This window comes from Podarcis erhardii (assembly GCF_964252035.2).
Source record: "Podarcis erhardii genome assembly, chromosome: 1".
Lineage (NCBI taxonomy): Eukaryota > Metazoa > Chordata > Lepidosauria > Squamata > Lacertidae > Podarcis > Podarcis erhardii.
Window position 1 is genome coordinate 97,528,054 of NC_138497.1, and position 15,367 is coordinate 97,543,420.

The following is a 15,367-nucleotide window of genomic DNA, read 5'->3' on the forward strand; positions in this document are numbered from 1 at the left end:
TATCAAACTACACTTCCCAGGATTATTGGGCTTCAAACGTGCACTGAAAGTGCTTTAAATTTAACTTACCTGGGGGTGGTCCCATTGAACTAAGTGGAACGAATGGGCAGACATGTCTAGAATTGCACTGAGAGTATAAAATAATGGATTTTGGAAAATATTAGCGCAATTTATTAAATATGACTTCTGTTTAGAGAAGGCTCTTGACTTGCCTTTTAACAACAATGTAATTGGGGTTTAAAAGTTATTGGCAGTAGGTGAGAGTTTTATACGCTAGACCCCTATACGTCTTTTGGGGGGGGGGATGCATGCTGTCTGTTGCAGGAAGCTTTTTGTACTTTTAGGCACGTATGTATTCTGGAGTCCTGTGTTCTAAACCAGCAATGGGATCAACCATCACAGCCTGGCAGAATTCCTATTCTTCATCTAGACCCAGGTTCATATGGCATTTGAAGCAATAATCGTTTCTTTTTCCTCTCCTCCTTCGTGACGCGAAAACCTGTACAGTAATCTCCCATGTAGAAAAGGCGAGGAAACGGAAAGCTGCAATAACTTCCACCCACGTGAAGTGCTGTAAACAGAGGACATTGAGAAAGTGGGCTAAATCAAACACCCAGATTCCTTCTGCAGCAGCCACGCCCTGCCTTTATTTAATTTATTTATTTTCCTTGTCAGGTTTCACTTCACAGTTGTTAAGGAGTAGAGATCAGATTTCAGGGAGGGCAGAGGAAGCTAACTGGCTGGTCCAGACTTGCCTTGTCCCTTTTTTTGGCCACCTTATCTTTTCAGTCACTAACCACATCCCACCCGGCTGTTCAGCTAGAAGTTAATGTTTGACGGAAGTGGTTGCCTGTCGGCTAGAGGGAAGTCTCGTCACTCAGAAGCTGGCGGGGCAAGGAACAGGGAGTGCCTGGAGAAAACCCGAAGGGCTTAGCCTTCCTTCCATCAGGAAGAATTGGATGCACCCTGACGCGTGTGAGGAGGAATTAGGTACAGGACAGAAACAATACTTAGAAGAAAGAAGCATTTCCTTCGTGGTTCTTCTTTTTAAAGCGAATAATGGTTTGTCTCATCTCTTTCCTGGATTGACTAATCCACTAATGTGACTGGTGTGAGGTGCTGATTCAGAAAAAAAAGTTGTGTTGCCTCTCTGGGTGTAGGTGAGTCATTGCTATTACTTCACAGCTTCTACCTGTGTGAAATAAGCTTCCTAGAATGCAGTAGGCCTTGGCCTGTGAGTAAACTTGTAAGCTTTGTTAGGAAGGATGTTTGGATCAGTGACATGTTTTGACCCACCTTTTGTCTTTCTTTCCTCCATTGTGTGTGTGTCTGTGATTAGCTCTGCTCATGGAGACAGGAAACAGCCAGCAGGATTGTTGGGATATAATTGATGAAACCCACATTAAAGAATTTGAAGTGGACCAATGGATCAAGATCACCCTAGCCCTTATCTACGTCGTCATCTTTGTGGCAGGCATTGTGGGCAACAGTGTCACCATCCGGACAACCAAACTGCTGCAGAAGAAGGGCTACTTGCAGAAAGAGGTCACAGACCACATGGTGAGCCTCGCATGCTCGGACCTGCTGGTCCTCTTGCTGGGGATGCCTGTGGAGTTCTTCAGTATGATCTGGACCCCTTTCTCCACCCCTCAAGGCAACCTCGCCTGCAAGCTCTACTGCTTCCTTTTTGAGGCCTGCAGCTATGCTACGGTGCTGCATGTGGCCACTCTCAGCTTTGAAAGGTACATTGCCATCTGCCACCCTTTCAAGTTTAAAGCTGCTTCTGGGCCCTGCAAAGTAAGGATCCTCATTGCCTTTGTCTGGATTACATCTGTCCTTGTGGCCTTACCTCTTCTCTTTGCGATGGGCACAGAGTACCCATTGGAAGCCATCCAGGGCCACCGAGGATTGGTTCCCTGCAGCAAACCCAAACCCCGGCACCATATGCCTAACTTGATGCTAAATGTCACCATATGCACCAGCTTGTCGTCTCGATGGAAGGCCTTCCAGTCTGGTATCTTCACTGCTTTTATTGTGTATGTCGTAGTGTTGGTATCTGTGGCTTTTATGTGCCGGAATATGATGAAAGCCCTGATGATCCACAAACAAGGGACCTTAGCCGTGAGAGGGGAGAGAGAAAGCCAAAACCAGTACCTAAGGAAAAACGAGAATCCCGATGGCAGGAGTTCCAGAAAACAGACTATCCTCTTCCTAGGTAAGACCCTGTGTATGTACATGTGTGTGTGTGTGTGTGTGTGTGTGTGTGTGTGTGTGTTGGTAATGACTCTGCAGCTACAAAAGGAAAGACAAATGGCATGGTGGGATTGATTCAGGATGAAATGATGGGAAAATGAGGTGGGTTTCATCTCCCTTTTAGTGTTTCACCATTCCCTATTCATTATGGAAATAATTCTGCTCAGCACAAAGCAAATGGCATAAATTGCATGGAACCTGTGTGGTGGTGATATTAAAGTAAGCATTAGTGCCTTCAGAATGTGCATTTGAGAGGAATGGTTTTCATTTCAGCTGCATTTCCCTTTTCTTTATGCACAGAACCAAGTAACTCAGCTTTTCAACAGGCTTCTCTACCCATCCTGTCCCACTTTCCCATCATCACTTAAAGAAAGCACTTTTGATTTAAATATTTCAATTTTAAAGCTAAATGCTTATCTTGTGTAGTGTTATAATTTTTGTCTCGTTTGAATTAAGCGAGGGATCCTAAAATTCAATTTGCTTTTACTAGTCATGCTGCTTGATAACATCTTATCCCTTCCCCATTTTTAGATAAATGAAACTAGTTTTTTATATTTTTTATAGGCAAAGTGGGGGAGATGTATGGAATGGGGTTCAAGGAAAGGAAGCTTTTTACATGTTGATCTTGCTGGAAACAGTGAGGAGCCCTTTGCAAATCACAACCTTAAGCTGCAATCATAAATCCTTTACCTGGCAAAAGTCCCACTAGCATCACTAAGAATTATTTCTGAACAAATAGCTTCAGGACTGGAGTGCTGATTAAAAGACTTTGTTTGTTTTTAAACTGTTCCAAAAAAAACCCCAAACAAACAAACAAATAAGCAGAAACAAATAATGAGCCTTGCAAGCTCCAAATGCTACTCCAAATGTGTGCATTCAGAAAGCTTAAACCTGAGATTTGGGTTGTTGCCAGGGCCACTATCATTTACTATAGCCCTGCTCATGTGCCTTTAACAGAATTCCTGGTAGCTGAAACTGTCCTGGCAAAGATTAGAGTCTGGCTCATGATGACACCCAGCCCACCTGATCCCACTCCACCCTCTGGGCTGGCATGGAGGTGGCAGTTGTGGAGAATTAGTAGCCTTTCCTTGGGAACTATGATTCCTGCCTATTTTGCCTTTTTACAAGACTGTTAGCCTGAGTCAGTCACATGCGTGGCAGCAGCCATGCATATTCTCAAGGAGGTTGTCACTAAATGTGAAGACAGTGGCATGTCATAAGAAACCTTCAGATGCCGAAGTTGCCATTAAAGGTATGAGAGCAGGGGCTCTTAAAAAGTTGGAAGCCTTTCTTTCAACTTATTTGTTTTTGCTAGGCCTTGATCACTTTAAGCCAGCCAGATAGTTGCCTTTCTTGGAATTTCCCCTCCCCGCACCTAGAGCTTATTAAAAGACCAATAACTTGGGAATTATGTTTGATTCTGATCTCTCTTGCCACATTTTTCAGACTAAATCTAATCAAGTTGTCATCTCACCATCTTGAGAATCTTTCCAGGCTGTGATCCATGTAGCCTCAGCATCTTGTTGAGAGCTCTTAGATGTGATTTTCATCATGTTCTGCTTGAATTGCTGCAATTCCTCGTTTTCACTGGCCTGCTTTGTACGGTGCTAGCGCTACAATAAACGAATCAGCTAACATACCAAACCAGAGTGCACAACCAAACCAGAGGAGATTTTAAAATTGTTTTTCTAGAGGTCCACTACATTTGGGGGGAGGGGTAAAGGGTGTGATAAAGGGGGCACAAATTACATAGATTACATAGATTAATAACTGCACCCTCTGCTTTTTTTAGCTCCTTGCGCTTTTGCTATGATCTGTGAAAAGCCCCTGCTCCTTTCTTGTCTATAGAATGAATTTTCCAACCAAAAATCCCAGATGCAGTAAATGTCAGTGCTGGCTCTATTTAAAAAATAGATTGTATTGGAGAGGCCCTGATAAGTTTTGAACTGTAGCAAGGGCTAGTAATCTACCATCAGTTTGGGAGAAGTGTGCAGTCAACAGAGGTATGCTCAGACGAAAAAGAAGCCAGGTGTGTGTGAGAGAAAAAAATATATATGGGATGAGAGAGTGGCAAATATATAATCAAGGTTGCTTTATTGTGGCCTTTTGTTTTATTTAGTAAGTATATTTCTAGTCCATATTCATGGTTGTGCAAAGACGATAGGATTTATGATGGAAATATGTGCTACACCAAACAGGCTGGTTCAGGTCCAGTGACTGATGAAAAATGCCATACTACTTGTTGCCGTTTTCATTATTAAAGCTAAGAAGAAGAATGCACTCCACGTATATTATATTAGTAAGCCTTGTGAGGAAGATCAGTATTGTTGTCTTCATAGGTAAGATCTGCATTGAGAGAGAAACAACTAAGAAATAAAGGCTTGCCTAAAGTGCATCTAAGGGACACAGGTGGCGCTCTGGGTTAAACCACAGAGCCTAGGGCTTGCTGATCAGAAGGTCGGCGGTTCGAATCCCCGCAACGGGGTGAGCTCCTGTTGCTCGGTCCCAGCTCCTGCCAACCTAGCAGTTCGAAAGCACGTGCAAGTAGATAAATAGGTACCGCTCCGGCTGGAAGGTAAACGGCGTTTCCGTGCGCTCCTCTGCTTCCCCAGAAGTGGTTTAGTCATGCTGGCCACATGACCCGGAAGCTGTACGCCGGCTCCCTTGGCCAGTAAAGCGAGATGAGCGCCGCAACCCCAGAGTCAGTCACGACTGGACCTAATGGTCAGGGGTCCCTTTACTTTTAAAGTGCATCTGGTCAGTTCTTGGTGGCTGGCATGATGTGAACAACAGAAGACTTGATGGCTGAGTTTCTAAGCCATAATGCTATACTCACACTGGCTTAGTTTTTCTTACTTGCAGCACCTTTACACATGATTCCAGTTTAGTACTACAAAGTTAAACCAGGCCTGGAAAGAAGGGCCATTTCAAAAACCCAAGTGTGATTTCATTGTGGTTTTTGGTTCAACACTTAGCTCTTTTTATGTGCTATCTGGTTGTTGTTTTTCACATTAACCTTTTCTAGTGTTTCCATATACTATCAGGATGCTGTGTACTTGGATGAGTCATACGATTTGCTTTCGCACCTGGGTTGGTTTGTCTGTTCTTTTGGTGAGCAACATCACTGTGACTAGATGTGCTACAGCCTTTGAACATTATTTTGTCGCCTTCCCAGGTGATGGTACCACAATGCACTTCATGGGACTTGAACAACTGGAAGTTAATCTGTGGGTCGCTACAATGGGCCATATTCTAGGAACTGTTACCTTTCTGTCTGTCAGGCCATGCTCTTTTCCCTGCCTGCATTTTCACAGACATTCAGAAATATCCACATACTTTAACAGGACAGAGCATAGGGACTTCAGTTTTGTCTCTCTTATCTTCCATAGTATAAAGGAGGGGTGGGGAGACAGCAAATCCAGATTGATTGGAAAATCTCTGGGTGATTTGTGATTGATTGCAAAAGATTTTTGACTCTCAATTGTTTACCAATAGCAGCAATGAAATAATGCCCCTCTCCCACAGATTATATACTTTTGAAGTAGAAAAAAAAAAAGCTTAGGATAACCTAAGTGGATTTTTGTGTGAAGGAACTCTGCGCTACATTCAGTTCTGATGCTGAAAACAGTTCTGGGCTTAGAATTCTTTAATTCTAAGCAGATGTATTTTGCATCTGGTCGATCTCAGCGTTCTAGTAAACCCTGGCCAGGGTAAGGTTGCATTACCACGCCTAGCATGTGGTTGTGATGAAAAAGCATACTTCTCCGCCATTGATGCATCTACAAGTGGTGAATGGGCTTTGTCATCTGTGGAAGAGAGCATTGCTCTGCCACCCTTGGCTGTAACAAATTTGCAAAGCACTTAGAGGAGGAAAAATGGTCTTGGATCCAAACAGAGTTGGATGCCACATTTTGAGCAAGTCTACTGGCAGCATACAGAGCATTGTCTGTTCCATCTGTATTGGATTAATTTTGATTATTGTGACCAAAGGATGTGGACACACTGCTTAAAGGAGTGCACCTGGCCACCTGCTCCCTCGATCGCCACCCATCTTGACTTGAACAGGATGTACCTGAACTAGAACTAGTTCCTTTTTAAAGTGAACTTTCCAAGGACTGAGTCTACCCACCACTGGCATACAGAACATAAGATTTTTTTGAAAGATTCTAATATCTGAAAATACAATAATGTAATTTTGTCAAAAGTCAGGAATGACCCCCTTTTCTGTAAGATGAAGACAGGGCTTCAAATTTCTTCAATATGAAGACCCTGTTATCTGTTGCTATCCTCATATGCTACAGCACTATTAGCATGTGTGATCTTTCCTTGGACCTATCAATACACCGAGTTCTCAAGGTATATTTGTTTTTCTTTGTTTGAAAAACTTTTGTTCAAAGAAGAAAAAGAAAGCCATTCTGTAACTTCTAGTGATAATTTTGTCTGCAAGCAGATTTGCATTAATGCCTACAAGTGTCTATTGAGGAAGGGGGGGGAGGAGAAGGGTGTTTAGTGTCCTCCTCCCTGACTTCTGTGCTGTATTTCAAATTACTCTCTTAATATGAGTCTCACTAATTAACTTTGGTTAGAAAATAAATTAATGAACAGAAGACAGAAACCATGGCCTGCATCCATGAGAATAATACATTTTGAAGTGGTGGCTTTCATAAGAATTATGCTTTAGGGTGCTTTTAACCCAGGCAGAATGAACAGATATATTGTTTACAAATTGCTGAATTTAAACATTGTGATGTAGCAGGCCTGTTTGAATTTCATTTAACAGATGGGTCAAATTAAAACAAATATTTGCTCATTCCAAATGTATTTCACATTTAATGTGAAATGTAAATGACAACACGGAGCAAGATGTGTTGAAGAGTCTAGCAGCAATAAAAGCAATTTAGAGTCTCTCTCCTCTAGTTGTTAAAAGTGATAACTTCTATAAAGCAGAAATTAAATTCATAAATCTAGTACTCAAGAAGGAAGAGTGTAAGTTGAAAAACAAGTGGTTTTAGTGCTATGCTTTGGTGCAATGTTTGAAAAATAATGAAAACAAATTGAAAACATTTTAGTATGTGTGTGCGTGCGCTCATGCACGCATATGTGAGGAAATGTTTTCTATATGATATTTAGAATCTGCCCAAGAACAAGAACATAAAAATGGCAGGCAAGGGTATAAATAAGCTTGGTGAAAAAATTCTAAAGTGGATATTGTAATGTATGGGAGAAACTTATAAGGCTAAAATTTGGTGCAGTCTCTCCTACAACATTTTCCCCATAATTTCTACAGTTTTGCAGTACCCTTTTCTCATTAAATTAGTGGTCTCAAACTGAGACAGGCTTACTGTGGGAGGAGAGAGTCTTACAGCAAAGCCATAGGCACACTTCATTTAAAAGCAGTTAAAACCTAGTATTCTGGCCGAACAAAATGGCTGTTAGGCATGGAAGGGACATAGTAGCCTGGTTTACACATAACACTAAATCATTGTTATACTAGCCATGCTTTACACATTATTTGCCCCATAGATAATCAAATAAAACAAATCATAGTTTGTTTCTCTGAAGTTTGGTATGTATTACAGATCATTTTATCTTGTGCATTGGTAGTTTCGTTAGCATGGTTAAACAAACTATGGTTAAGGAAAGGTGCTGAGTTCACACACAACACCAAGCCATAGTTAAATCAAAGCAAGGTTTGTAAGCCATACAACAAACCATGGCTTCAGATCATGTTTTTTGGGAGGGCAGTAAACAAACTATAGCTGCCCAGCAGGATTCACATATAACACTAGGACATGGTTTAGAAAACCATAATGTATTAAACCATGATTTAATGTTCTGTGAGAACCTGCCAGTGAACATATGGAAGATTCTGGCCACAAGAGGTCTTCCTGTTCGTTGTATTGCTGGTTTTAGGCAGAGTTTGAGGACCACTTTACATGTTTCATTAAAACCTGGAGTGTATCTGTAGTGCTGGGGAGGAGAGAGTGCTAATGCTTTTGTTTCCTTCACTCCATTTTCCCATCTTAAATCTGAAGAAAGAGCTGTTATCGGGGTATGGGGGTGGGCTCAGGAAGGCAGAGTAAATATAGAGGGATTTTAAAAGGTTGAGAAACAATTGAAGCTAATAAGTGATTATGAGAGAAATAAGCCTTTTTACTGCACAAAGAAGTGAGCTGAATTTTTCTCCCCTTGACATCTAGCTATGTATGACATCCCTGGAGTAAGTGACTGACATATGCCCTTGCCTTGGGCATGCTAGTGTTATGTGCACATAATCTTAGGATATATCAGCACCATCATATTTTACATGATTTGTGCTGGTAAATATTGTATAAGGTTTGCACAGTCCTGTCCATATATGTCACTGTGGGCCTCTCAGCTCTGGACCTTTGACACAGATAGTGGTATTTCATGAAGTCAGTGCAAATCTTACTATGATGGTCATTAGCACAAGCAGTGTTTTATTCCGATGCTTGCTCAGGAAATGTGTCTTTAAATATGACAGTGAACCTAACCATTTGCAAGGAATTTCCAAACCTGAGTGCTGAAATGGGTAGCTAGGGTTATGTGGCTTTAGCAGAAATATTATAAAGGACTAAGTAAAAATAGACTGTTAATGGATGAAAGGAGGAAAGGTAAAGTTACATTATATTAAGATAAATTATAGGATAAAAATTGGGGAAGATGGAAAGGATTTGCTGAAATAGCTAACCGAACTAGAATACAAAAAAGGGAGGTGCAAGGAGGTCAAGGAAACAAGCAAATGAAAGATAAGTTATGGGAAGGTTCGTTGTGTTTTTTAATTGTTTCTATTTTTCTGTTTTTCTGTTTTTTATAATTATATTTCTTTTCTTTTTTCTATTCTCTTTTTTCCTTATTGTGATGTGTTGTCAAGTTTTTGTTTAACTTGGTGTTTTCTCTTTTTCTTTTTGTAACCTTTAAAACTTTAATAAATATTATTTTTTAAAAAATTAAAAATGAAATGGGTAGCTAGGGGAACTGATTCTGAGGATTATTCTGTTCAGTGGACAGGCTGCTGTCAATGACAGGGGCATGGTGCAACTTTTGGCTTCAAAGGAGATGGAAAGAAGGGGGAAAATTGCAGTGGGACTTGAAAGAAGGCAAGCAAAGACATTGAAAGAGGAGGAGAGAAGCCGATTATTACCTTCTGTTTGAACATTGGAGGAGTGATGGTCTAATGTTCAAACAAGTCAAGCACAAGCTCAGGGAAGAAGAGAAAAAGAGAGAGTGAGACTCAGAAGGGGATGGAGGCATCCAGGACCTCAAGCGTGAGAAGGGAGAGATTCAGGGGAGAAGGGAATCCTGGGGAGGGAAACCATGAACTTTCCTTCCATGCTGACTTGGAGGATAACAAGAAATAGGGATGGTATGTCATCAGCATATTGTTAGCACCTTACTCCAGATCCTCTGCTAACGTCTTCCAGTGGTTTCATAGGAATATTAAACACCACAGGGATGTTTAACAGAAGCTTGTAGTAGTTGCACTGCCCATATTCTGTTGGTCATCTGGCCTCAGAAGTGGCTGACAGGGAGGGTGGGTGCTTACTTGGTGCCTACACTGGTATGGAGTAAGTCAGGGAAGTGATGATGCTGCTCCTCACCAGCCATTCCTGTCTGACCTACCTAATTGTCTAAAGGTCCCCAGAAAGCCAGGGAGCATCATGGGGCCATGAATGCTATCTGTCTCTCTTCATCTCACCATTCCATAGTGAAACTAGGGCCCTGACAGAATCCCCAGCCTTCTCACCCAGGACATGGGCCATTATAACTTAATTCAGCAAAGGTCCAGCAAGGGTTGGTTTGATTGGGACTAGATGGAAGTGGTGACAGCAGTCACGAAATTAAAAGACGCCTGCTTCTTGGGAGAAAAGCAATGACAAACCTAGACAGCATCTTAAAAAGCAGAGACATCACCTTGCCAACAAAGGTCCGTGTAGTTAAAGCTATGGTTTTCCCAGTAGTGATGTATGGAAGTGAGAGCTGGACCATAAAGAAGGCTGATCGCTGAAGAGTTGATGCTTTTGAATTATGGTGCTGGAGGAGACTCTTGAGAGTCCCATGGACTGCAAGAAGATCAAACCTATCCATTCTGAAGGAAATCAGCCCCGAGTGCTCACTGGAAGGACAGATTGTGAAGCTGAGGCTCCAGTACTTCGGCCACCTCATGAGAAGAGAAGACTCCCTGGAAAAGACTCTGATGCTGGGAAAGATGGAGGGCACAAGGAGAAGGGGACGACAGAGGACGAGATGGTTGGACAGTGTTCTCGAAGCTACCAGCATGGGTTTGACCAAACTGCGGGAGGCAGTGGAAGACAGAAGTGCCTGGCGTGCTCTGGTCCATGTGGTCACGAAGAGTCGGACACGACTAAACGAATAAACAACAACAAGATGGAAGTGGAGTGTTTACATGCTAGCTGACTAGTGGAAAGGGATTACCTCCTTGTCCATGTCAAAAGAGTAGTAGACTATTAAATTTGCCCTGTGCAAACTAAATCCTTACTTGCTTGCCTATCCAGACCAAAATGGACACTTTTGGAGCCAGGGTGCTAGGAAACACATCAAATGGCAGTGGAATTTTGCTCTCCCAACCACTGCTCAAATGTCTGGCTAACTCCTTTCATTTCTGTCTTTGTCTGGTCTTCTCTCTCTTTTTGAGAATGTATTGATTAATTTCTTCTTAACTTACAACCCCCCAAAACCTTTCAGCATTTCATGTAGCTGCTGCCTCACAGAAACAGTTTTCAAGAACCCAGATTTCTTAAAAGCACCAACACCTGTGTGAAGTCAGAAGTTTTCCGCAGAAAGACATCTGTCTGTATATAAATATTTAGTGTGGTTATAAAGCAAACTCTTAACCCCATCCACAATAAGAGAAAGTGCTGTAAATTTTGCAATGTGGAAAGCACACGGTACATGCTATGACCAAAGAAGTGCATTGGGAAACCAAAAGTTAAAATTGCTACAGAGGTGGATGCTGCTTAGATCTAAATTTCCTTTAGTAAGGCTGCTTTTAAGTACACCAACAAAAGAAGGTTTGGCATTGTTGATTGCTTTAACAAAATACTGAAATATGTAACTTATTTGTGAAGGAGCAATAAGGTGTTTCACATGTGGGCCTGAAGCTAGCAAGAGGGATCAAAAACATCAGGTTAAGTATCACAGGTGACAGGTTTTGGTTCTTCATACTGGTGCATGTACTACTTTTCGGCAGTAAACCACATACTGTACAGTGATTGCCACAGTGTGGTTGTATGGGAGAAGGGAAGGAATGCCAGATGGGGAACTGAAAAGAGTCTTCGTTGCACAAAGTGCATGCTGAAAGAGAGTGCTGTGGTATATTTTAGTCTATGGTAAATACAGTTTTGTACTTGTAGCTTTCCTCTGTGTTTCTGAGAATCCGGAGGACAGCAGAGTGTAAAGAGAAACTCTGTGTGCACTAAAGATATTTACCTGGAAGGAAGACTCACAGCTTTTGGTAAAACCAGTTTCCATTTTTTAATCATTATTATAGTGCAGGCTTGCAAACCATTATTCCAGTTGCCTGTTCCATTTGCTTGCCTCTTTCCCTCTGATTCCATGACAACTACTACTGCTCTATTGGACCAAATGGGACCTCCCCTGCAATACAGATGTGCCCCCCAAACCCCAGACCACAGCAGTGGGAAAAGGGTCAAAGTCTTCCCCAAGTCACAGTTACAGTCCAAATTGTAGGCTTGCCCTGAGTTGTCCATCCCTTTGCTCAGACTTCCACTGTGTGGTTGAGAAGGAGGAGAAAGTAGAAAAATGACCTTTTCCACCAGTAGGAGACACAGGATTTGGCATCAGAAATGACCATGAAATCTCTCTTCTTCCATCCTGGCTTCATTCTTTGCTTTTGAGGCAGGAAGGTAGTAGCTAGTGTCCACCTGCTCTCTTTCTTATTCTCTCTTGCTACTCAGGTGTTTGAGTGGCAAAAGGCAAGGCTTTTCATAGTATAATTGCATAGCAAGGATTAAACACACATACAAAGCAGACAGTCATTCATTCATTTGCACAGACTTTAACAGGGCTTTAGTAACATTTTCCTCTCCAAGGCTGAGAGCTGTTGTTTGTCGTTGCCATGAAACTCCCTCAGTAGTGCATACGTCTGCATTTTAAGGAAAACTTGTTTGAAAATACAAGGCATTCACTCCAAACATAATAATTCCCCAGCTCCACAAGTAGTCATGGAACACAGTCTGATTCTATTCTAGTTCTTCAAAAAGAAGCCTGCAGAAAATTATTATTCAGGAAGTGTGTGCTAATTGTTTTGCAGCTGAGACTTTAACTTCACAGAATGGGCTACTTTTACATCTCAGTTGGGTTGAGACATTTGGTTTGGGCCTCAGATCATATCCCTCCTAGTGGTGCTGCAATAAAACTGCTAGCACATTTGCAAAGCTAAGTAGGGTCTGGTATGGTTTCAAATTGGACAGAGGACTGTGTATTGAGACTAGATGATCCTGGGGGGGGGGTCCCTTCCAACTCTACAGTTCTGTGAGGCATAGAGAAGGGAATATATGTTCGTACTTGGCACAGAAGCTTATTTGTTGTGCCTGTGACTAAAGTTCTGTTCCATCTCGCCAAGTGAGCTTGGTGGCCTTCCACGAGCATGGTCATTACGGTTGTGGCCACTCAGTTCTGGAACATTCTTCCTTTACCCAAACATCACAGTCCATCTCTTTGACCTTCCGAAACTGAAGATGTCTCTTGGGTTAGCTTCTAATATGGGTTGATGCTGATGGCATTTAGTGATATTGTTCTGCTCCTTAACTCTGTATAAATTCTAGTAATAACTTTAGATTTTTACATTTGTAAACCATTTTAAGAGACCAGGCTATAAATATTTCAAGTGAAATAAAAATAAGCAGATTTCTTTTTTAAGAAAAATAGTCTTTCTTTAAAAAGGTTTCTTCAATAAACAAGTTGTCTCTAGAGAACAATGATGATAGAATTTGATTGTGAGTGCTTTAAAAATGGTTTATAGTGTTCTACAAAAATAATTTGACAGAATAGCGCTGAAAATGAAAACAACATTTTCCTGCCGTGGCAGCTGTTAAAATAGCAGTTGTGGTATGCGAATGTCTCACGTGCTCTCTGTGAAAAATATGTTGGACTTCAACACAATGAACTATCCAGTTTTCAAAATTAAGCAGCCTTTAGTGTGGTGAATAGGGGAAGTGTCTCCTCCCTATGAACAGGCAGCATGTTACCGCATTAAGGGAGTTAACTAATGTTACGATGCACTTTTTAGAATTAGGCTATGTGTGCATTACTGCAGCTAGGTTGCTCTTTTTCTCAGTTCGGATCAAAGCTGGTTTGCGGGGAAGTGCATCAAACTGCAGTATTTCATAAGAAGCGACTGGATAGATGCAGATTCTGGCTAATGTCGTGTGCATACTGCTTCCCAAAGCAGAGGTGGGGGTGCACCAGATGGGAATGTGTACACAGCCACTGTGAAAGCTACCACAATGTTATTTAAGCATTCCTCACGAGGTGGGTGGGTGGGGGTGTTAGTTGTATAAGCACAAGGGCCAGTAGATGGCACTGAGCAAGGAGGTCAGAGGTCGCAAATATGAAAATAGAGTTAGCTATGTTTTACCTGTCAACGAAGTGTCCTGGCTTTCCGCTAATCCTACGCTTATGTGCATGCAAACTGTACATGTGTAGACTCTTGTAAGGAAGTCTTGCACACAGCTGCCTTGTGAGGCAAGCCAGTAGTGCACACATCTTTCTTTTTACTAGGTTTCTGCCACAACTTCTCTTTTCCCTTGCAAGGAGGAGGGAAGGACAGATCTGCGAGCAAGCATCTGTCTGGGTGAGGTAGCTACCATATTTATTATGTTCTAGCTTGGGTGGTCTTGATAGACAGCCTGTCATTTGCCAATCAACTGAGTTTCATGTAGCCAGGAAGGCACTCAACACCTTTTTGAGCCAGGAGATGAGACTGGAAAGGTGTTAATTAAAAAGGATATTGCTTGGGCTGTCCTTAGTAGACTTGACATATCAAAGGAGTTTTTAGATTGTGTATTGGAAAATAATGTAAAAAATGGGTAAAAGGATTAAAACTAAAATCGCCTGTATCATAAATTCTGTTATACAAATCGATGGTGTGTCCACACCTGGAATACTGTTGCTTTATCTCAAAAAGGATATTGTAGAGCTGGAAAAGGACAACCAACAGTATCAAAGGGTTGTTGCAATTCCTCTATGAGGAAATATTACAATATTTGGGGCTTTTTAATTTTAGAAAATAGGCAATTAAGGGAGGGTCATGGTATACAGGTGTATAAAAATATTTGCGTAGCCAGGTACTCTGAGCTCACCACCTATTGAGGCTGTGTTGTGGAAGCTGAAAAGACCACAGTACAGTGTTTTCAGTTCAAATCAGGTCACAACTTTATTGTTTACAGATGAAAGTGAGTTTGGCTTAGGCATTGGGTATCACCTGTATCAACCAGCCCACCTGCTAGAAAATTTTGCTGGGGGTCAGTCCTGCTTTGGGGCTGACGAAGACATACATCAAATGGGTGCAACCTCAACAGGATTGCCACCTTAGGAGATACTATGGCCCTCAGTCCCTGCCTGGACATATGGACTGAACCACTTCCCTTAGGGTCCCTTTAATGGGATACCCCGATTCATTGCAGGTGAAGACAAAGGCTTACAACCTTCCATCCTTGATTAAGGATTTTACCCAATGCCTTACCCACCAAAGTTGTGACAGTTGCTATAAGGTAGGCAAAACCCCCAGACAGAGCCAATTAGTCCAAAGGAGAAATTCCTCTCTGGCCCTGAATATGGCAGCTGAAAGTTCCACAGCAAGTTTGTATGGAAGGCACCATCCCCTCTGGTGGGTGGGTTTAGCCATGCAGTAAGGGTGAGAGATCCATAGGCAGACTGAGGTGCTGAGGCAAGGAGATGAGCCTTATTTAAGCCTATGGAGCAGATCTGAGTGAAGACTCAGGAAGGAGTCCCAGGCAGCTCCACCCCCACTAGGTACCGCCTCCAGGCCCGCCTACAATTGGCCAGTTTACAGGAGGGCCTGAATTCAAATCCCCACATGCAGGTGGTG

General features: G+C 42.1%; 1 protein-coding gene across 3 annotated transcripts in view; it reads left to right on the forward strand.

Moving 5' to 3' along the window:
• The first annotated feature begins 653 nt into the window (after window positions 1–653).
• The window catches only part of GPR39 (G protein-coupled receptor 39), a 128,942-nt gene continuing 114,228 nt past the window's right edge, over window positions 654–15,367 (forward strand). The window contains exons 1-2 of one of the 3 annotated variants that reach the window (XM_081872369.1): window positions 654–1,062; window positions 1,340–2,215. In XM_081872369.1, the coding sequence (XP_081728495.1) occupies window positions 960–1,062; window positions 1,340–2,215 (979 nt within the window). In that variant the 5' untranslated portion in view covers window positions 654–959. Of the gene's footprint in view, window positions 1,161–1,339; window positions 2,216–15,367 lie in introns of all 3 variants that reach the window. The other 2 variants (XM_081872370.1, XM_081872371.1) reach the window with 2 other exon arrangements.